Below are 23289 nucleotides of genomic sequence, written 5' to 3'. Positions count from 1 at the left end.
ACACCCACTGTCCCCCCACCGGTTCATCCTCCCTCCTACTCGGGCGGTGTTACGCACGCTAAACACTTTGAAAGTGGGGGCAATTGTAATGAAAGTGGGGATTGAACCCCCAACCTTTTGATTAGAAAGTGGAATATTCTCCACTATGCCAAGGTATTGCTTGGTAATCATGTTGAATTGAGTACTAAGTTTTGTAATTCATTTTGATTATACTATTTTGGAATGTTGTACAAAATCAGCGTTAGTTCGCATTCCCCCATACTCACTTTATAAGGTAAGAATTCCAGATAATTTCGAGTTTGACTATCAGTTTAAACATGTAAAAGGTAGGTTCAATTGAATAATGTTCTTCGTTTTTTTCCTCCTTTATAAAACATGCGTAAAAATCTATATGATGGGATAAAAACTAAAACACACCTTAGAGACAAAACAAGAACCGTGCATCGCACGGGTTTAAAACTAGTTAATATTTAATAGCAGACAAGTTTGCAACAAATTTAGAGTGTCACGTATTCCACTTTGAAAGCAACTTCCTATTTTATTTTATTTAAACTTCATGCCCCATCCTTCTCCAATTTTATGGTTTTTCAACACCAAAAATAATTAATTCCCTTTTACCTCCAATAAATATCTCCCCCCTTTATCTTTCAATTTTTCTATTAATTTCAAGTAACATAGTAATTTATATTTCTATTTTCATTGTTTTCTTAGTTAACACGTATGAAATACATTTACTTTTTTTTTTATGATTTAAAAAAATTAAACTCAGATTTAAACATAACAAAAAACTATAAATGACACGGGGTTAATACTAGTTAAATACTAGTTTAGGGCCCGTGCAACGCACGACTACTACTACAACAATTTATTATTTTAATAGTAACTAAAAGACTTGTGATATTAGGAAAACATGAAAGTAAAAATGATACATGAAAAAGTATAAACTCAAAGTTGTGTAAAAAAAATATTCAAATGAACTAAATTTTCATATTACTATACAAAGTTAAAAATTATATTCGATTACTTGTATGTAGAACGATCTAACAACGTTAACCAAACCCGTATGACTCAAGACTAATTTTCGAAAAGACCGGATCATAACCGAGTTAGTCAAATACAACATATTTTGAATTGAGTAAAATCTTGATAAATAAACTTATCTGTTAGTCTACTTACCATGTATTATTATTTTAATTAACATTCTTATATACTTACCAGTTACCATGTATTCAATTATCAAAAAATTTATATATTTCTTATCAGATTAAAAAGTTATAATAATACCATAAATAAAATTATATCATAAAGGAAAAAATAATATTGATTTAGCTTTCTTCCAATAATATATTATGTAGTACACATCTATGGTAATTAAAATATATTTTTATCTTAGTTTCCTAAAAAAACGTAATGTAATTTACTTATTTTAAAAAGTAAAATATTTTGGCGGGAAAAAATTGCACCAGGAAATGACATGTGTCATTCCTGATGTCTCTTTTTAGTATATAATAAATAGAAGTAATAGATTATAGAAAATTATGGATATTGTAACCAACCTATGTGAAAATTTATCGCAAATTTTTTGCTATACCCGGGTACAGCCAAAGCTGGCTGTACCCCCATCCAAAACGATGTCGTTTTGTGTTGTTTAAAATGAACATTAATATACTGGTACAAAAATGAACATTTACTATTTCGAAAATGAACATTTATTTATTTATTTGGAATGAACATTTACTATTTTGGAAATGAACATTTATTTATTTATTTGGAAATAAACTACAAAAATGAGCATTTACTATTTCGGAAATGAACATTTATTTATTTATTTGGAATGAACATTTACTATTTTGGATATGAACATTTATGTATTTATTTGGAAATAAACAATATAGGCGCTTGTAAAAACATAAAAGACCAATGAAGTGAACAATTTCATTATGAACATTAACCATATATTTATTGTGAACAAACAAATAAACAAGAAAGAACAAATAATTCAACAAAAAAGAACAAACAATATAAAAAAGAACATAAAATTCCAGAAAAAAGAACAACCAAAACAACAATTATGAACAATTTTATGATGAATTTTAAAGCCAACATGAAAGAACAAACAATAAAACAAGAAAGAACAAATACTGGTACAAAAATGAACATTTACTATTTCGAAAATGAACGTTTATTTATTTATTTGGAATGAACATTTACTATTTTGGAAATGAACATTTATTTATTTATTTGGAAATACACTACAAAAATGAGCATTTACTATTTCGGAAATGAACATTTACTATTTCGGAAAAGAATATTTATTTATTTATTTGGAATGAACATTTACTATTTTGGAAATGAACATTTATTTATTTATTTGGAAATAAACAATATAGGTGCTTGTAAAAACATAAAAGACCAATGAAGTGAACAATTTCATTATGAACATTAACCATATATTTATTATGAACAAACAAATAATTCAACAAAAAAGAACAAACAATATAAAAAAGAACATAAAATTCCAGAAAAAAGAACAAACAATACAACAATTATGAACAATTTTATGATGAATTTTAAAGCCAGCATGAAAAAACAAACAATACAACAATAAGTTTGATGAATGAATTTAAAAAACAACAAGAAATAACAAACAGTACAACAAGAAAGAACAAACAATACAAAAAGAAAGAATAAAAGATTAATGAAGAATTTAATTATGAACATTAACCATATGATTATTATAAACAAACAAATAAACAAGAAAGAACAAACAATATAAAAAAGAACATAAAATTCCAGAAGAAATAACAAAAAATACAACAATTATGAAAATTTGATGATGAATTTAAAAAACAACATGAAAGAACAAACAGTACAACAAGAAAGAACAATCAGTACAATAAGAATGAACAAACAGTACAATAAAAAAGAACAAACAGTCGACAAGAATGAACAAACAATATGAGCGCGTCGTTTTTGGGGTACAACCAGAGCTGGCTGTACCCGGGTACAACAGTCAGCAATTAGAAAATTTATAGCTTAAATCAATTTTAACTAGGAATTTAATGTGAAAAATTTAACTACACCACATTTTAGCCCACAATTGGAGTTAAAACTAAAAAGGGCCCACTCTGTGTCTCTGTGAGATTCAGAAGAATCTTCAAATGGGAAAGAAATACAAAACTGTCCACAAAAATCCCCCGTTAATAACACAAATCAAACCAAACAGTCACAAGACTCACAACCGCTTCATCGATACCGTTAATTATGTTAGTTTCTCCATCTTCCTCTTACTTTGCGTCTTTAACAACAACAACGTAAATTCAAATCCCTAAATCCCCAAATTCAATCACACTTTCCCCAATTGTATTCCCTAGTTCTGTAATTAAAATCAAAGTCATATTCAACCTACGAATTTTGGATGAAATTATGAGCCATTTGAGATCCATTTGCAGAACAAATGCTGTCTACTCTTCCTTTGTATGTTGCTGTAGAGCTCGCGTTCGGTATTTGAGCTCAGAATCATCTAGAGTTCCTTTTTCAAAACCTAATTTGAGCTCGTTTCCTTCTCTTTCCTCCGATTCGCCGGAGTTGGTTCGGGGAGAGCCGTGGTTACGGTTGAATCATCGGAGATATGTTACTCGCGCTTCTAATTGGACCGGCGAGAAATCCCCCTATGACGTTCTAGGTTTGTTTTTATTTTATTTTGTTTCGGGAATATTAATGATGTTTTGGATTCAATCTATGCTAAATTAACTAACTAAGCTATTTGTAATTGCATATCCTTGTTTTATAAGTTGTTGCTAACTTGCTATGTTATGTTTTCAACATGTTATGGAAAATGATTGTCTGCTGATTCTGTAATGGAATGGTTGTTTTCAGAAAAAATTACTACTTGGTATGTGTTGCTACTAATTGCCTAATATGTGTTGCTACTTGGTAGAAGTGGATAGTGTTGGCTTCGTAATTTTCGAAGTTCAATTCACGACTACAACAAGTTTAGATTAGATTCAATTAGTTCATATAAGCTCCAATAGTCCAATTACATTCAAATTAGTGAATTTCAAGTGAAATGAACGAAATAGGAGACTTTTGCTAACAGCAAGGATTCAATTAAGGTTGGAAGATATGTGAAATTGATGCAGCGTAAGCCTAGGACATAGTGGGAAATTCATTAAACTTAAAGTCATATAATGTGAGATAGGATGTCTTATTCTTATTTGACCATTTGTTCCTTATTTTGTAGGTTAATGTTTGATTATCTTTTTGCTATGTTCTTATTTGTGAATTGCGGTTTTCACTTTACAGAACTAGAGAGAGACGCGGATGAAGAGAAAGTAAAAGTGGCTTACAGGCGCTTGGCCAAGTTTTATCATCCTGATGGTTTGTCTCCTTAGTCTTTACCTTAAATTTGTTTACCTATCGATTTGATTATAGTTTTCGTTGACGTGTTAAAAAGGAACCATTAATTTGGTTGGGTTATAATACATATAGAGCCCTATACAGCACTCTCAGGTATAATCTAGTTTTCATAGGCTATGGACCTAATTATACTACTACTACTTGAGGCGCTGTTGTATTACAAGCTGGACCTTGTCAAATATCATAACTTATGAATTCCTACTCAACCGTTGGTGTTTACTACAAAGTACAAACTGCATGCTAGAAACAATCGTGTTATCATTTGAAGATCACAAGTTCATAACCCCTCACTAATCACCACTTATGCAAATAGGAGTAATAGGATTCCCTCGAAATGAAAACATTGATTATTTTTTCTATTATCAAAGCTCTGTATAAGAATATCGTGGTGCAATTTTACTTATAAAATGTGCTTTAATTTGACTCATCATACCTTTTGTAGTCTATGATGGTAGAGGCAATCTCGAGGAAGGTGAAACAGCTGAAACCCGATTTATTAAAATCCAAGCAGCTTATGAGCTGCTTGTTGATGGGGACAGGAGGAGAAAATATGACGTGGAAAACCGGGTGAACCCAATGAAGGTGAAATTATGACTCTAATTTCTTGAATGGGAGTTATTACAAAAAATAAGTAGTTCAGTTGTCATATTTATCTTCTCTGTTTATCAATACACTTAGTTTTTTATTTAAAATGGAAATAGTAATCCGTATATCTTGTTTTTTATAGGCTTCTCAAGCATGGATGGAGTGGCTCATAAAGAAGCGAAAAGCATTCGACCAGCGCGGTGGAATGGCAATTGCAGCATGGGCTGAGCAGCAGCAGCGTGAAATAAACTTGAGAGCACGACAACGTACTCGATCAAAGGTATCTAGTTTGTTTTTCCTACTTTCAAATTCAGTCAAAGTGCGTCCCTACTTATTCTCCTGGCTGGATGATGTTGCTAAAACCAGAATTTCAGATAAGTAAACATACTACTGTGTTCAAGACAATTACTATTACTATAGGATCGACTTTATGATATGTTTTCTGTACTTCTTCCAACCAAAGCCTACAAAGTTAACGAAAATGCATTAGACGGCTGATCCAATGCTCTTTGAGCATGTCAAACACTCTGACTTACTATCCATCCCTAAACAGTAGGTCAAATGATGGAAGTGTCTTAGAATCTTATTATACCACAACTATCTTTTACTATTTGAATTTTAAATTTTTAATCTCTTTCGAAACAAGTGTATAGTCATTCTCATTACCAAAACAAGTGTATATTTTAAAACCCGTAAGTTTCCACTGGTGTGATGTTCGTCAATGGGAAGATGTGATGGTAAATTAGTAAGGATATCTCCTTGAAACCTTTAAGGCTTCTTTGTTGCAATCATTTATTACAAAGACGTATTTTGGATGGTGAATTGACACTTAATATAACGAGTTTCAGGTTGATCCTGAAGAAGAGAAAAGGATTCTAGCAAAGGAAAAGAAGGCATCTGTAGAGAACTTCCAGACCACACTTAGGAGGCATACACTTGTGTTAAAGAAGAGGGACTTAATGCGTCGAAAGAAAGCTGAGGAGGAAAAGGATAAAGAGATTCGCCGTCTGTTAGCCTTAGAGGGATTTGAATTGGAAAGTGAAGATGAGTAGCTTTGCTGCATGTTTGGATTCAGTTTATTCTTATAGGTATTCAACTTTAATGTATACATTCTCATTTATTGATAGTGTTGTACAAAAATGTATAACTGTATATACATGCTGGAGACGACAAACAGAGTATTTATGAAAGAAAAGGAGGACATCTGTTTTCCCTCTGCTTCATGTTGAGCAGATTCATGTTGCTCTGTCTAAATTGCTTAGTTTGTACGTAATCGTAGTGCTTGGAGCGCTGTGTGCTTCGAATGATTATACAAGTTTTGTTACTATAAACACGGGAACAAGTAACATGAATGTTACTAGTCGTTGATAAAAAGCAAGAGTGAAGGAGGATACAAATCATATAAGGAGCTTCTTAAATCAAAACATGAATAGCACTTTGTGATAACGAATTAATGATATTAGGAACATTAAAGACTAATTTTGAAATGGAAAAAAAATAAATGCACCAGCCGGGAATCGAACCCGGGTCTGTACCGTGGCAGGGTACTATTCTACCATTAGACCACTGGTGCCTCTTGTTTGAAATTGATAATATAAAATTAAAATAATGTTGGTTTGATAATATCAGTAAATTAGTACACTGTACACTTGCAATTTCTCCAAATTTATGACCATAGTTCCACTCTAAGTAGTAACTCCTTGACAATTTGATTGTATTCACTTGTTTAGTATTTCCAATTGTTGTAGACTTGTCCCTGATACCAATTCCAGATTTCAAGCACTTGCAAATGTGTCAATACACGTTACGTTGATGGAGTTATAATGTCCTCTTAGTTCATCCACGCCCCTCCAAATCTTCAATATAACCGATAATATCGTTAAGTTCCAATCTCGTCGCACATATGCTTTGCTTTGACGTATCCTCAATTCTATTGTATGACATATTATATAACTCCGTACTAGAGTTTCATTAGTATAATATTTCCTCAATACACCTTAATTTGTATAGGATTAGCAAAACATATTGTACGACAGATATGATATACTCCGTACATTATAGTATTAGAGTTTCATTAGTATACTATTTCCTAACTAAGCATATTGATTGTACTATAAATATTGAGGTCAGTTAACGAGATCAGCATATTGGTCGTACTATAAATACATATTATTTGACAAAATAATATTTGTCAGTTACGTGTTTTGTATCTCTCGATTGGATTGTTTGATGGTATAGAACATGGAAGATCTAATTGACGATGACTTGTTGACAGAAATACTGATTCGAGTACCGATCCGAAAAGCTCATCAATATGAGACAGTCTCCAAGCGTTGGCTCTCAATAATTTCTAGTCCTTATTTCAAGCATGACCATCAAAACAAGTTTTCACTACTTTACAACGTTTGTAGTGACACACAAACATCTTTATCTTATTATTATGAAGAGCGATTTTATACAGGAACATCAACAACAACTTGTTTGTTTGCCGATGAAGATGATACCAACGAGCTACTAGCGTTTTCATCCTATAATTTGTTGTTTGTAATTGTGTCGACTGATTTTCTCTTTATTAAGGTTTGTACTAAAGATTTTTTAATTGATTATTTTAGAATATGTAATGTTCCGGTGTTGTAAAGATGGAAACAATGAGCTTCGAATGAAGGCCCTTTCGTATGTGTTGAAGATCTTGCTTGCTTGAATGAGTCAAGTCCGAATTCACCTGCACAAGAGCAAAGTCACTAGCCTCGGGGTGTTTCCGAGGAAAGCCCATCCGATGCCTAAGTAAGAACGATTCTCGGATTCTAGAGAGAAGTTCTCTAGAAGAGTAGTCTTAAGGCGATAAATTGGACGTACCTTGAGGTGTGAGCCTTGGTGGCCTATTTATAGTTTTTGCATAATAAATGCCCATAGGTCATTTATTGCTATTGGGCCTTGGGCCTTAATGGATGGCTGAATAGCCATAGTGGTAGGTTTGATGCTGTTGGTTAGAGCCATTGGGCTTTGGACTTAGTGGCCCAATTGAATATCAATTGGGAGCCCAAACAACATGCCCCCCAGACCCGGTCCATTTAGAATTAAATGGGTGGGTTTCCAGCTGTCAGAAGTCCAAAAGTTCCCTCTTTTTTTTTGAAAAGGGATGATTTGCATTGATGACAAGTGTTGGGACTTGTATTGTGTCGTGGAGATCGTGGGTTTGAAAAGAAGTTGATGCGCCTCTTTTTTTCTATAAATACTGGGCGCTTAGGTCTCTTCAAACTTTTACTTTCTCTCTCTTTCAAACACACTTCCTCTCTTTTTCTGGCGATCGCAGTTTTCGAGTTTCTTCAGATCTACGGAATTCAATCAGCTCTAGACTTCGGGAACTTGTGTCGTTCGCTTTGTCGGCGAATTCCGCTTCGGAAAAAGGTAACTTGTTTCTGAATTTTCCTTACTTTTTCGTTCTTTCCTCTACTCCTCAATCTAAACCCTAGACCGAGGATTCGCGACCATGGCAAAGAATAAGGGCAAAAGTAAGTTCGTCGTTGGCTCCTCTAGTGAGAGGGAGGATGTGCCTTCGGGAAGGGTACAGAAGACTTCAAGGGGTTGGCCTTCGGAGAGGCCGGTGGAGAAACATTCGACTGGTTGGGACGCTTCCAAAGATGGTGCTGTTGGCGGGTCTGGTGTGTCTGAACGTGCTACTTCTGGTAAGAAAGCTGGTTCTTCGGGTGTACGCCGTCCTTACCCTGAGTTTCCAGTTCATTGGACTGAAGCTGATCCGAAGGGCAAGTATGCCCCGATCTTGCATGAGACCACCAAGATCGATGGTCCGTTGGAGAAATCGGTCAGTGGTGACTGGTTAGTGGAGGCGAAGCTGGGGAACTACCATCGGAGGGCCGAGGAGCTATACGGAATCCAGCACGCCTTGGGGTACTGGTGTGAGCTTCCCGATCAGGAGCGTCCTCGGGTGACTCATCCGCCGAGGGGGTTCATCTCTGTGTACACTCATCACTTGGAGAACGGTCTCCGTTTTCCCTTGGATCCATTCATTTCCGAGCTCCTGGTGTCGTACAACATCAGTTTGGCCCAACCTACACCCAAGTCTATGAGGCACATCATCGGATTTAGATGGGTGTGCGACTTCGTTAACTTTCCCTGCTCTGTCGCCGTTTTTCGGGATCTCCACGATCTGTCTTTCAACCATGCTTCCAAGGGTGATGGGTATGGTTGGTGGACCATCATCAACAAAAAGTCCCGAAGGAAAGGGGAGCCGAACTATATTAAGGCATACCCTTACCTTAGCTCCGACCATAAATGGAAGACGGAGTGGTTGCTTGTTCGCGTGCCGACGGATCCGAAGCACCTCAATTTTTATCGCCCTCCAAAGTGGTTTGTGACTCCTGATCCTGATATGGGGGGCGTGGCTGCTCCGGATCGGAACCATCAACACTACGTGGATCTCCTCCAGTGGTTCTTGGCTCGGGAGGATAATTATAAACTGCCGTCTAGCTGGCTCCCGAACCTTAACTACATCTTGCGGGAGGACATTCTTGCTGTCGCCGGTCTCAGCAGGATTTTTGACAGGGGTAGGTGTCTTTCGGCTGGGACCGTGTTTCAGTGAGTTTGTCCTCCTCTTTTTTCCTTCGTTTTACTGACTCGTTTTGTACTTTGTTTTTGCAGAGTACGACTTTAGCTTCCTTGATCCTGAGATTTTGGGCATCTCTTTGGATCTGAAAACTATTCACGACTCGGCTCCTGATTACAAGTTCGGGAAAGAGAATCCTCGTAATCCTCGCCTGAAGGATTACGTGTTGTCTCCTTCGGGTGTTGCTCGGATATCCGAAGTTCGAGCTGATCCGTGGGATTCTGCCTCCTCTCCGAAGCTGTTCCAGTGAAGGTCGTGCTTCCTGCTTTGAGGACAACTTCGGATCCGGTGAGTGTTTCTATAGGCTCGGTTTTTGTTTGTCTTTTCTTTTTCTTTGGTTGGCCGTCGGCTAACGTCTTGGTCCTGGACCATCTTTCTAGGGTCCTGGGACTGACGCTGTGCCGCGTGCCGTTCCTTCGGTTTCATCCCGGCTCGGATAGATATCTCTTTATCTAGGAACCGGGTACTTCACCTTTTTTTCTTTATTTCCTCTTTTGTCTTCCTCTGAGTTTATTGATCCTTGGTCTCCTTTTCTTAAGATCAAAGGAAAAGGAAGGGTAGCACTCTTCTGAAGTCTTCTGCGCATCCGAAGAAGGCGAAGGTTTCTCAGTCCTCGGAGAAGGTATTTTCTCTGACTTAGGAGCTTTCTTGTAGTTCGTATTTTCCTTTTTTGAAGCTGATCTTTGAATGCTTGTTTTGTAGGAAACGGTTTCGGAAGACATGCCTCCTCCCAAGAACCTTCTTCACTTCATGCCCTTGCCAGGGCAGAAGTTAAAGAGTGTGGTGGTTGCGGAACCGCCGCCCGTGGATCAACCGTTGGCTGAGGAAGATACCATCCCCTCTCCGCTGAAGCCGTCTACTGCTTTAGGGATCGAGATCCAGGATATCACCAAGGTGATGGAGGCGATTGAAGCCGACTTTGTTCCTGGCTCGGATGTCCCTGTCGTGGCCGAGGAGAAGAAGGAATCTGCTGACGTTCCTCTCGAAAGAGAGAGAAGTCCAGATAAGGAGATGGTGGATCTCACAGGCCCCAATGTTGAGGTTCCCGAGGCTGAGAAGGATGTTCCCTCTGCTGAGGAGGAGCAGCCCGAGCTGGGTCTGACGAGGAAGAGGCGCCACTCAACTTTGGGTTCTACTTCGACCTCGGCCCTAGATAGATTGATCCATGTTGACCCTTGCTCGGATGTTCCGCTGAAACGAATCCCCGAGGAAGTAAGGGGAGGCGATGGCCCGGTATGCTAGGGCTCCGGATTTGGGAGAGAATCCCATGGCTCACGTGGGATCTTTAGTGGGTCCCGAAGCTGCTCGGGAGAATCTTCTTCGGGCCAATCCGCAGTGGAGGGTTCCTGGAGCTGAAGAGAGGAACCCGGCTATGATGGCCCAGTACTACCTGAATGAGGTAAGTGTTGGATTTTCTCTTTAATTTGTGTTTTTGTTTTATGTTTTTCCTACTTTTGCTCATCTTTCCTTCGCTCCCAGGCTGTTTTCTGGTCCTCGTTCGCTTCCGAGTGCAGCTCGGTTGAGGAGAGACAACTAAGGAGATATCAGGAGGCTTACGCTCGTGATATTCCTATCTTGGACCAGAAGGCTGGGCAGCTCTTCTCCGAGCTTGTGGAAGTCAAGCAGCTGTACCTTCAGTACAGTCGCGAGGCTAGAGCTTCTGCTGAGCAGATCGGGACTGAAGTTGGAAAGCTCACCTTCCGAGTCGAAGAGGATGCTGAAAAAATAGCTTCCTTCGACAAGGAGAGGAAAGATATGGCCGCCAAGTTTGCGAGCGAACTTGAAGAAAAAGACAGACTTCTCAAGGAGATGACGTCTAAATTTGAGGCGGTTGATAAGCAGAGCAAGGATGCGGAGGCGAGGCTTTGTCAGTTTGTCAAGAATCGGGAGATGATTCAGAACCAAGCTGACAAGGTGCCTGTTCTCCAGCTGAAGATCCGAGAGAAGGATGAGGCCATTCGGAAGTTGGAGCAAGAGCGAGTTGACCTCTATACTGCTGATCAGTGTAGAGAGCAGTATTGGAATGGTATCCTGGGTGCTCGGCGCATGTTTGCGAAGCACATGCCTCATTTCCCTTGGAATGAGAAAGTTCCTCTCTGGATGCGGGCCCAGGATCACTTGGTGGAGTGCCAGGCTGATCGAAACGAAGCTGAAGCTGAACGCCAAGCTGCTCTTGCAGAGGCTCGGGCCCAGAAGGCGAATTCCGAAGGTGACACTACTGCTGGGGGTTCTTCGAAGGATGCTCCCCTAGGGGCTGCTCCTGAGACTCGCAAGAGTTAGGGATTCGGGCAGTCGTCTTCTTCAGAGTCGATCGGTTCCAGTTGAGGACTTCCGAATGTGTGCTTGCCTTTCCCCCTTTTGCCTCGGCGCTGCGTTGTACTTGTTTCTTTTTGCTTTTTAGTACTTCGGTAGGCCGGTATTGTCTGTTGATGGCTGCCGATTTTAACTGTTTCATTTTGTTTTCAATTTTTGAGGGTCCTCGGGTATGCACCGAGCTGTTTGATGTATTTGTACTTTCCCCGAATATTGAATGAAAAATGAATGTTTATTACTTGGCTGCCTCTTTTCAATTTTTTTGCACTTCCGAAGTTTTAAGTCTTTGCCTTTGAATCCGTAAATTTTCGAGCTCTTCTTTTTCGCAGACTTGCTAAGAAACCCTTTGGTTTTGCGAGTTCTTCAAATCCGTAGATCTGCTAAGAGACTCTTTAATTTTGCGAGTTCTTCAAATCCGTAGATCTGCTAAGAGACTCTTTAATTTTGCGAGTTCTTCAAATCCGTAGATCTGCTAAGAGACTCTTTAATTTTGCGAGTTCTTCAAATCCGTAGATCTGCTAAGAGACTCTTTAATTTTGCGAGTTCTTCAAATCCGTAGATCTGCTAAGAGACTCTTTAATTTTGCGAATTCTTCAAATCCGTAGATCTGCTAAGAGACTCTTTAATTTTGCGAGTTCTTCAAATCCGTAGATCTGCTAAGAGACTCTTTAATTTCCAGACTCTTCAAATCCATCGATCTGCTCAGAGGTCTGAATTATTCTTCCGATCTCTTGTGGTTCGGAAACCTGGGCAAGAGATCGCTAGTCTGCCTCTTAGTTATGACTTTGGCGATCCGTGGATCTGAGCCGAAGTTTTATAACTTGATTCGAGCGACTGTTTGTTGCGAACAAGGTTTATCTGGGTATCGCGAATCCGAGGATTCTGGACGATTCCCCGAAGTGTATGATTTGGTCATTTCTTGCATTTTATCAAGGAATGGGCAAAGTCAACCTGCTTTTAGTCTCGGATTGATCAGATCCGAGGCTGCATGTATATATAAAGGGACAATGAATTTGAAATATAGAGATAGGTTTAATGAAACACATGGTGCCAAACGGCTTTCCTCTTCTCATTAAACAACTTACTTGGTTTACAGACAGAGATCATACAAAATATTTCTTGAGAACATCGGTATTCCAATGGTTCTTCAAGATTGTTCTATCTAACTGTTTCAGCATAAACGTGCCTGGCCTTTTTTCGGAATGGATGATGTATGGTCCTTCCCAGGTGGCTGAGAGTTTGCCATGGATCCGTCCTTTCTGAACCGAGGCGGCGTTTCTGAGTACTAGATCACCGATTTTTAGGGGTCTGGCGTTGACTCATCGATTGTAATGCTTGTTGACCCTCTGCAAATAAGCTGCGTTGAGTGTCCTCGCATCGTTCCGAGCTTCGTCTAGTAGGTCGAGAGCTTCAGACAGAAGTTGGTTGTTGCTTTCTCCTTGGAGTCCATCATACCTGTTGTATGCCTGGATCCTCAAGCTTTCTGTTCCGATTTCCACAGGGATGACAACTTCGGATCCATATACAAGGTGGAACGGTGTTTGCCCAGTAGCTTCTTTCTCGGTGGTCCGAAGGGACCATAGCGTTCCGGGTAGCTCTTCTAACCACTTGTTTTTGTCATCCTCGACTCTTTTCTTGAGTGCGTTGAGGATGAGTTTTTTTGCAGCTTCGGCTTGCCCGTTGCTTTGTGGGTGGCAAAATGCCGAGTAAGCTAGGTGTATGCCGAACTGTTTGCACCACTTTTGTAGCGGGGTGTTGTCGAACTGTTTCCCGTGGTCGAAGACCATCAGTCTTGGTATGCCGAACCTTGTGATGATGTTCTGCCATATGAACTTGCGGACCTGAGGTTCGGTGATGGAGGAGACAGCTTCAGCTTCGATCCATTTGCTAAAATAGTCGACTCCTACAATCAACCACTTCTTCTGGTTCGTAGCTGAGGGGAAGGGACCAATGATGTCTAACCCCCACTGTGCGAATGGTAAGGGATACAGTGTTGATTGTAAGGTTTGAGCTGGTTGATGGATAGCTGGTGCGAACTTTTGGCATTTCTCGCATTTCCTTGCCATCTGCTTTGCCTCGGAAACCATAGTGGGCCACCAGTATCCGACCCGAAGGGCTTTGTGTGCCAATGTCCTGCCTCCGATGTGGTTTCCGCATATCCCGAGGTGGATTTCTCTTAGGATATAGTCAGCGTCTGTTGGACCCACACATTTTAGCAGTGGAGCGGAGAATGATTTCCTCATGAGCTCTCCTTCGGCGTTGATGATGAACCACTTATTGAATCTTTTCAGCTTTCTCGCCTGTAGCTTATCTTCGGGAAGTTCTCCCCTTTCTTTGTATGCAATTACTGCGTCCATCCAGCTGGGTTCGGTACGTAAACTGCATACTGTGGGGGGTAGCAAATCAATGCTTCTTTCTTGGTGAACTTCCACGTGGACCGACCTGTTTAGGTCGATGAGTGTTGAGCTTGCGAGTTTTGACAGTGCGTCTGCTTGCGTGTTTTGTCCTCGGGGGATGAGAATGACTTCAAAGGATCTCTAACTTTGACGTTAAGGATTTAATTTTCGCTAAGTAAGCTGTCATGCTGGGCCACTTGGCCTCATACTCCCCTCGGATCTGGTTGGCTACAAGCTGGGAATCAGTTTTGAGGCAAACATGCTCGGCCTCCAGGGATAAGCAAAGCTCTATCCCTGCGATTGCGGCCTCATATTCGGCCTTGTTGTTAGTTGCTTTGAATCCGAACTTCAATGCATACTCTATGCTTTTCCCCGTTGGGGGGATTAGTACAACTCCTGCTCCTGAGCCGTTTACTGTGGAAGATCCGTCAGTGAAGACCTCCCAAGTGCTTTTCGTATCATCCAACATTTCCTGGTATGAGCACTCGGCCAAGAAGTCTGCCAACGCCTGTGCTTTGATGGCGGTCCTCGGCTGATATTTGATGCCGAACTCTGATAGTTCGAAGGCCCAGGCAGCCAATCTTCCTGACCTCTCTATTTTGTCGAGTACTTTCTCGAGTGGTTGGTCGGTTAGTACTGTGATCTGGTGGGAGTCGAAGTACGGCCTCAGTTTTCGTGCAGCTACCACCACCGCATATGCAACTTTCTCGATGAGCGGGTACCGAGTTTCGGCCCCTGTGAGTGTTCGGCTGGTGAAGTAGATTGGCTGTTGTTTCTTCTCTTCTTCCCGAAGAAGCACTGCGCTGACGGTTCCAGGGCTGACTGAGACATATAGGTACAGGGTTTCCCCCTCCTTTGGTCTGGCCAGTGTCGGCAGTTGAGCTAGGTGGGCTCTGAGTTGCTGAAAAGCCTCTTTTTGCTCCTGCTCCCATATCAGCTCGGGGTCCACCTTCCTCCGGACCCCCTTTTTCTTGACTGGTTCTGCTTCTTCCCCGGGGAGGCTCTTTGGTTTTAGTGCTTTGAAGAAAGGGGCTCCCTTGTCCGAGGATTTTGATATGAACCTTGTTAGTGCGGCTAACCTGCCGGTTAGCCTCTGCACGTCTCTCTTGGTCCTTGGCTCAGGTAAATCCAACGCTGCTTGGACTTTGTCCGGGTTTGCATCGATTCCTCTTTCACTCACCATGAATCCGAGGAATTTCCCCGACTTCACCCCGAAGACACATTTTTTTGGGTTCAGCTTCATGCTGTATTTCCTCAGGTTTCCGAAGGTCTCTGCCAAGTCCTTGACATGGTCTTCCTCCTTAATGCTTTTTACGATGGAGTCATCCACATAGACCTCGACGTTCCTCCCTTTCTGGTCAGCGAAGACGTGATCAACTAGCCTCTGGTATGTAGCGCCGGCATTTTTCAAGCCGAAGGGCATCATTTTGTAGTTGAACACTCCTGCGCTCGTGATGAATGCTGTCTTCGCCCTGTCGTCGGGGTGCATGAACACTTGATGGTAGCCTGAAAAGGCATCCATGAAGCTGAGCAGTGCATGGCCGCTGGTGGAGTCAACCAATTGTGAAGGAAATAATGCCCTTGGTCCAAGTATGCATTCAATGTTAAGTCTAATAAATGCGGTTCAGTATTAATTAACAAGTTAATAATTCAGTGAGATCAAGTGAGCTGAATGCCTAGCTAGAGGCCGCTTCAGTTCAAGTGGAATTAATGATATTAATCCACAGCTTACTCTTGACTGAACCCGTAAGGTCACACAAATAGTACGGATCTTGGTTTCAGTGGGAGCTGAGATCGTCACAGGCAAGAAATGAATACTCCGGAAATGATGATATTGCCGGAAACGGAAATATGGATCGTATCGGATATATAAATATTATCCAAGTCGTAGATGTTGCCGGAAACGAAAACATGGTACGTATCGGAAAATATTATCGGAAATGGAAATATTGCCGGAATCGGAAATATTGCCGGAAACGGAAATATTGTCAGAATCGGAAATATTATCGGAATCGGAAAATAATTCCGGAAACGGAAATATTAAATATTTGTTCGAAACGGAAATTGATTCCGGAATCGGAAATGTTAAATATTGTTCGTATCGGAAATGAATTCCGGAACCGGGAATTTAATCGGAAGCGTATCGTACGAATAAGCATCGGACGAGGCCTGCCGGACGAGGGCCCAGCACGAAGCCAGGCCATCGCCCAGCAAGCCACACGCATCCAACAACACGCCAATGCCTCGACCAGGCCCAGCGCAAGGCCAGTCCCAGCCAAGGCTGGCGCGCGCGCACAAATGGGCTGCGGGCAGTGGGCCTGTGCGCCGTGCGCACAGCGTGGGCCGCAAGGCTTGCGCATGGGCGTGCGATGCTCGTGCGGTGCGTGTGTACGTGCTATACGAATCCTAAAGCTATCGGAATTCGTGCATAGATTAAATCCTAATCCTAAAAGATTAAATTAATTGCTTAGAGTTCTAATAGGATTCTAATTAATTAATTAGTATTCTAACAGGATTTGAAATCCTTTCCAAGGTTCTATAAATATATGCCTAGGGTCATAAATTTATACACAAGTTTTCAAGTATTCAAAACTAGGATTTTTAAGCACAAAAATCAGCCATAACTCTTGCCCATTTAGCCGAAAATAAGTAGTACCTTAAGGGCGATTCTAGTTGGTCAATCTTAAGGCGGATCCGGACGTGCTGTGGACTATCTACCGAGGGACGACACTTGGAGTCCTAAAGACTTGTTCTTGTTCGGTTCGGGCGCAGCTAGGGAAGGCACGCAACAAAGAGTATGCATCTAAACTATGCTAAATGATTATGTGTAAATAATATGTTTTCCTGGCTTTATGGTTTTTCCGCATGATTTATGAATTGTCATATGTATCAGAACCTAACAGTGGTATCACGAGCCTCTTATTATTTTCATAATCTAAATTGCATGAACATGGTTAAATATTACAAATTTGCAAGAATTAAAAGGGGTGATTAATTTTCGTAATTGTTAATTAATTGCAAATTTCGTTTATTTAGTTATACGTACGCAGTTTTTCGGCAGTTTCTTCGTTACTCATCCAAATCGAGTGATTTTTGTGTCAATTCCGCATGTAAAAGGCATTCTAAAATTTTGACAAAAATAGTGGTTTTCGGCCGAACCCATAATTCTCAAATTCGAAGCCTAACTATGACTTTTCGGAGGTTTTAGTTTTTCGAATGCAAAATTTCGTAAATTTAAGATGTTAAATTAAATATTTGCGATTCTTGTTGATAAATCTTGAATTTTTGATTGACCTACTGTATATGTTTAACAAGTTTGAATGCCTAACCTTGTTAATTATGCAATCTAATTTGTAATTATGATTAATTTGTTGAAAATTGAAATAATTTAGAATTAATTTGATTTTCATAATTAGGTATAATTTAATTAGATACCTATGATTAAAAACCACCATAAAAATTGTAAATTTATGTTAAATTTTAAATTTTTATGACCTAGACTTGAATCCATGTTAATCGGAAATCAATTGAATAATAAATTTTCGATTTTTTCGCCCTAAAATTATGAAATTAATATTATTTATTAATTTGTCATTAATTTTGAATATAAATTTTAAATTTTTATGCGATTCGCTCATATAACTTGCACGCACAAAGCAATGGACGCTACGTGTTACCCTTAAGGGGTGTTGTATAGTGCGGGCATGTGACGACGAGCAAGGGAGCTCGTCGCCCATGCGGTACGAAAGCAATGAGCAAGGCCATGGTGCACGAGCACAAGGCAGCAGCCCTGCCTTGTGTCGTGGGCTGTGTGCAATGGGCGAATGGGCGAGGGCGAGAGCAAGGGACGAGCAGTCGCGTGTGGGCAGCAAGCGAGCTGCGCCACAGCGCGCACTGCCTCGCGCAAGCGTGCGGAGCCTCGCGCGCAGCGAGAACAAGCTCGCGTGCCACGAGTGCTACGCCCAGCATCGATCGCTCGCGCGCAGCGAGCGCTGTTGTGCGTGCGTTGAGCGCTGCGCCCAGCGATGGTGTGCGAGTGCTTGTTGCGACGTGCGACGAGCGCTGCGCCCAGCGATGGCAAGCAGCTCGCTATTGCGACGTGCGACGAGCGCTGCGCCCAGCGATGGGCTGCGGCAGCATGCTCGTGCGTCGAGCGCTGGCGCGCGCAGCGAGCACCAGCTCGCGTGATGCCTTGCGATGGTGAGAAGCAGCAATGCGACGCAGCGCATGGGCTGCGCGCACATGGCCAGCGATGGCTGTGTGCGTGTGGCCCATGGGCGTGCGTTGCGTGGGGTTGTTGCGTTACGATTAGATCGTTTTGAAATTTTAATTTGAAATTTTCAGTTTACGTAATTTTAATTAATTTTAAAATTAATAATTTAAATTATTTTCTTGGATTTTAATTTTGAATATTGTAATTATAATAAATTTTATTTATTCTAATTATTTTACTAAAATTAAAATCATGAATTAATTTAAATACGACTGAAATTAAATTAAACTTTTGGATTCAATTATAAATTTATATGAGCTTTAAATTTTAATTAAATTTGTATGTTTCCGGTTAGACTAGAAATACAATTTTATGTTTAAAATTAGTAAAGCATATGAATTTATTGGTTTAAGTGGGAGCCCTTTTTAGTCATATACTCTTGATTAGGTCTACAAATCCTTAAGGTTAAAACAACTTGATTAGAATTAATAAGGACTGAATAATTTGTAGATTATTGGTGCCCTTGATTAATTGCTGCAAATGTTTACGTGATGCATGATATGTTTTACTAACCAGGTATGTGGGCCATTCATGATAATGAATGGGTGGATGGTATATATTGTATATGTACTGTTTTTCAGGTTATGAAGTGACTAGTATGACCCAAATAGGATAGAAAATATGGTCTGCGTACCATTAATTTGAATGTAATTGGTCTAAAGGACCAAAGTCGTTTTTCAATTCAAATATGGTCTGCGTACCATCAAATAGTTGTAATTAGTTTTAATTATAGCTTATTCTTTTTGAAGAAAATGATGCCTCCCACGGAGATTTTCAAGACGGACTTTGAAGTTAAAGCTTCAAGATGAAGTCGGGCCATACTAGATCACATTTATCTTATGCATGTTTTAAGTTATTTATTGCTTTTAAATATGTCTTAAAATGCATGAGATCAAAAGCTTGATTATGTTGCATGATTAAGAATTTTAGTTCACTTAAAATCTAACCAACATAGTAAGAGCCTTAAGTTCCAAACTTAAAAAATTGAGTTAAAAGGTGCCATGCCAAAATATACACTTGCTTGGATATCCTTTACATCAATCTAGTAATAGTTTTCGCTCAGTGAGGTGTTACTTATTGGTCCTAAAGGGGCAAGGTACACAAATAATTGTGAGTACATGTTAGTTTTGGTGAAACTCAACGATATAAGTAAGGAGTCCTTTTATGTCGTGGCAAAATCGATAGGTTTACCTAATAAGTTCTTAGACGTACCTATCAACCAAGAATAGTTTCTAGACTATTAGCAAAAGGCTTTTGCTTACCTAAGATGTTTTAGGATTAATTCGACAAACTGTGCTTAGTTCTTCAATGATTTTAGGATCTTGGAATCATTTTATTCACACCTGCCGGAACACATAACTTGAATAAAATGCTTAATGAACATTGAATTATGCATGAATGCTAGAATTTAAGTTTATTAAGAGAAACTGTGAATGGTTATTTATTTGTTTATTCTTTTCAATTGTAGTTTTAAATATGGCAAACAACAATTCATTCAACATTCGATCAATTCTCGAAAAGGAGAAGTTGAACGGGAAAAACTTCCTTGACTGGCAAAGGAACTTGCAAATAGTTCTTATGCAGGAAGGAAAGGAGTATGTCCTAGAAGAGGCGATGCCCGAAGCCACAGGCGACGGGGTCACTCAGGAAGCCCTCAATCGTTGGGTTGATGCCAACAAGGATGTGAAATGTCTAATGCTCGCCACCATGAGTGCAGATCTGCAGAAAACGTTCATCAACTCAGATGCTTTCACAATCATCAGTGAGTTGAAGAACATGTTCCAAGATCTGGCTCGAGTCGAAAGATTCGAGACTCATAGGAAAATTCTTGAGACCAAGCTTAAGAAAGGCGAGCCCGTAAGTCCACATGTTCTCAAAATGATTGGACTCATTGAGAATATGAGTCGGCTGGATCAGCAATTTTCTCAGGAAATGGCTATAGACACCATCCTCCATTCTCTTCATAGCGGGTATGATCAGTTCAAGCTGAACTACAGTATGAATAGTCTGGAAAAAACGCTCACTGAGCTTCACGGCATGCTGAAGACCGCTGAAAAGACGCTCAAAAGTGATAAGCAGGATGTGCTTATGGTGCGTGGGGGCAAGTTCAAGAAATCTGGAAAGAAGAGGAATGCTAAGAAAGGTGGCAACAAGGCCAGCCCAACTAAGCAAACTGGCGCCAAATCTGTAAAGAGGAAGGTCAGTCAACCCACTTCTGAATCCGAATGCTTCTACTGCAAGAAGAAGGGGCATTGGAAGAGAGATTGCTTGAAGCTAAAGGAAGATCAGAAGAACGGAACAGTCGTTCCATCTTCAGGTATTTTCGTTATAGATTGTATACTTGCTAATTCAACTTCTTGGATATTAGATACAGGTTGTGGCTCACACTTATGTTCCAATCCACAGGGACTAAGAAGAAGTAGAAAGTTAAGCAAGGGTGAAGTCGACCTACGAGTGGGAAATGGAGCACGGATTGCTGCATTAGCTGTAGGAACTTACTATTTGTCGTTGCCCTCCAGGCTAGTTTTGGAACTGGAAGAGTGTTTCCATGTTCCAAGTCTTACTAAAAACATCATTTCAGTTTCTTGCTTAGATGCTAAGGGATTTTCCTTTTTAATAAAAGACAATAGTTGTTCGTTTTATTTTTAAAGAGATGTTTTATGGATCTGCTAGATTAGTCAATGGACTTTATTTATTAGATCACGACAAACAAGTATATAACATAAATACCAAAAAGGCCAAAAAGGATGATTCAGATCTCACCTATCAGTGGCATTGTCGATTAGGCCATATAAACTTGAAACGCTTAGAAAGACTTCAAAAGGAAGGAATTCTAGAACCATTTGACTTAGAGGATTATGGTAAATGCGAATCATGTTTACTTGGCAAAATGACAAAGCAACCTTTCTCTAAAGTTGGAGAAAGAGAAAATGAACTATTGGGTTTAATCCATACAGATGTATGTGGACCAATGAGTACAAATGCTAGAGGTGGTTTCAGCTACTTTATCACTTTCACTGATGACTTCAGTAGATATGGTTATGTCTACCTAATGAAGCATAAGTCTGAATCCTTTGACAAATTCAAGGAATTTCATAGTGAAGTAGAGAATCAATTAGGCAAGAAGATTAAGGCACTGCGGTCTGATAGAGGCGGTGAATATCTGAACTATGAATTTGATGACCATCTGAAAGAATGTGGAATTCTATCAGAATTGACTCCTCCTGGAACACCACAATGGAACGGTGTGTCGGAACGGAGGAACAGAACCTTGCTAGACATGGTCAGGTCAATGATGGGTCAGGACAAACTTCCATTAGAATTTTGGGGACATGCACTAAATACAACTGCACTCACTATAAATAGAGCTCCGTCTAAAGCTGTCGAAAAGACTCCATATGAATTATGGTTTGGAAAGCCTCCAAATGTGTCTTTTCTTAAGATTTGGGGATGTGAAGTATACGTCAAACGATTAATTTCAGACAAACTTCATCCAAAATCTGACAAATGTATCCTTGTGGGCTATCCAAAGGAAACAAAGGGGTATTACTTCTACAATACATCTGAGAACAAGGTGTTTGTTGCTCGAGATGGTGTCTTTTTGGAGAAAGATCACATTTCCAAAATGACAAGTGGGAGAAAAGTAGACCTCGAAGAAATTCGAGTCGAACAACAAACTCTAGAGAATGCTCAAGATGACATTCAGGATGAAACTCAGAGATCTTTAGAAGAATCTGGTGAGAATCATGGTCAATCTAGAAATGTTACCCCGCGTAGATCGCAAAGATATAGATCTCAACCGGAAAGGTACTTAGGTATTTTGACGAACGAGAGCTATGACGTTCTATTACTTGAAAGTGATGAACCTGCGACTTACAAACAAGCTATGACGAGCCCTAGCTCCAAGCAATGGCAGGAAGCCATGCAATCTGAATTAGACTCCATGTCTAAAAACCAAGTATGGGATTTGGTCGATTTGCCAGATGGCTACCAAGCCATTGGAAGCAAATGGGTTTTCAAACTGAAAAAGGACAAGGATGGGAAACTTGAAGTTTTCAAAGCTAGATTGGTTGCAAAAGGTTACAGGCAAGTCCACGGTGTGGATTACGATGAAACCTTTTCACCAGTTGCAATGCTAAAGTCTATTCGAATAATGTTAGCAATCGCTGCATATTACGATTACGAAATATGGCAGATGGATGTCAAAACTGCCTTCTTAAACGGCGTTTTAACAGAAACTGTGTTTATGACACAACCTGAAGGTTTTGAGGATCCAAAGAATGCTAAAAAGGTATGCAAGCTAAAGAAGTCAATCTACGGATTGAAGCAGGCATCCAGGAGCTGGAATATACGTTTTGATGAAGCAGTCAGTGACTTTGGTTTCATCAAGAACGCAGACGAATCTTGTGTATACAAGAAGGTCAGTGGGAGCAAAATTGCTTTCCTAGTATTATATGTCGACGACATATTACTTATCGGAAATGACATTCCTATGTTGAACTCTGTCAAGATTTGGCTTGGGAAATGTTTTTCGATGAAAGATCTAGGAGAAGCACAGTACATATTGGGCATCAAGATTTACAGAGATAGATCTGAAAAGATGATTGGACTTAGTCAAAGCACTTATATCAATAAGGTGCTTGATAGGTTCAAGATGGCGGACTCCAAGCGAGGCTACC

General features: G+C 40.1%; 1 protein-coding gene and 1 non-coding gene across 2 annotated transcripts; one reads left to right on the top strand and one right to left on the bottom strand.

Annotated features, from left to right (window-relative positions):
• Nucleotides 1–3195: 3195 nt before the first annotated feature.
• LOC110799729 (uncharacterized) lies at nucleotides 3196–6242 on the top strand. The gene is made up of 5 exons (XM_022005006.2): nucleotides 3196–3685; nucleotides 4306–4380; nucleotides 4862–5001; nucleotides 5147–5284; nucleotides 5853–6242. The coding sequence occupies exons 1-5, from the start codon at nucleotides 3427–3429 to the stop codon at nucleotides 6054–6056; spliced, it is 816 nt and encodes a 271-aa protein (XP_021860698.1). The 5' UTR covers nucleotides 3196–3426; the 3' UTR covers nucleotides 6057–6242.
• A 264-nt stretch (nucleotides 6243–6506) lies between these two features.
• On the bottom strand, nucleotides 6507–6577 carry TRNAG-GCC (transfer RNA glycine (anticodon GCC)). The gene has a single exon. It is a non-coding gene; the product is annotated as a tRNA-Gly (tRNA).
• Nucleotides 6578–23289: the final 16712 nt, after the last annotated feature.

The sequence above is a fragment of the Spinacia oleracea genome, chromosome 1 (genome assembly GCF_020520425.1).
Source record: "Spinacia oleracea cultivar Varoflay chromosome 1, BTI_SOV_V1, whole genome shotgun sequence".
NCBI classification, from domain to species: domain Eukaryota; kingdom Viridiplantae; phylum Streptophyta; class Magnoliopsida; order Caryophyllales; family Amaranthaceae; genus Spinacia; species Spinacia oleracea.
The sequence above is the reverse complement of the archived record's forward strand: the minus strand, read 5'-3'. Positions and strand labels throughout refer to the sequence as shown.

Excerpts from the sequence above, each read along its gene's own strand:
- LOC110799729 (XM_022005006.2), top strand. The coding sequence starts at position 3,427 with ATGAGCCATTTGAGATCCATTTGCAGAACAAATGCTGTCTACTCTTCC. Across the intron at positions 4,381-4,861 it reads CAAGTTTTATCATCCTGATG|TCTATGATGGTAGAGGCAAT; the intron begins GTTTGTCTCCTT and ends TACCTTTTGTAG. Across the intron at positions 5,002-5,146 it reads ACCGGGTGAACCCAATGAAG|GCTTCTCAAGCATGGATGGA; the intron begins GTGAAATTATGA and ends TGTTTTTTATAG.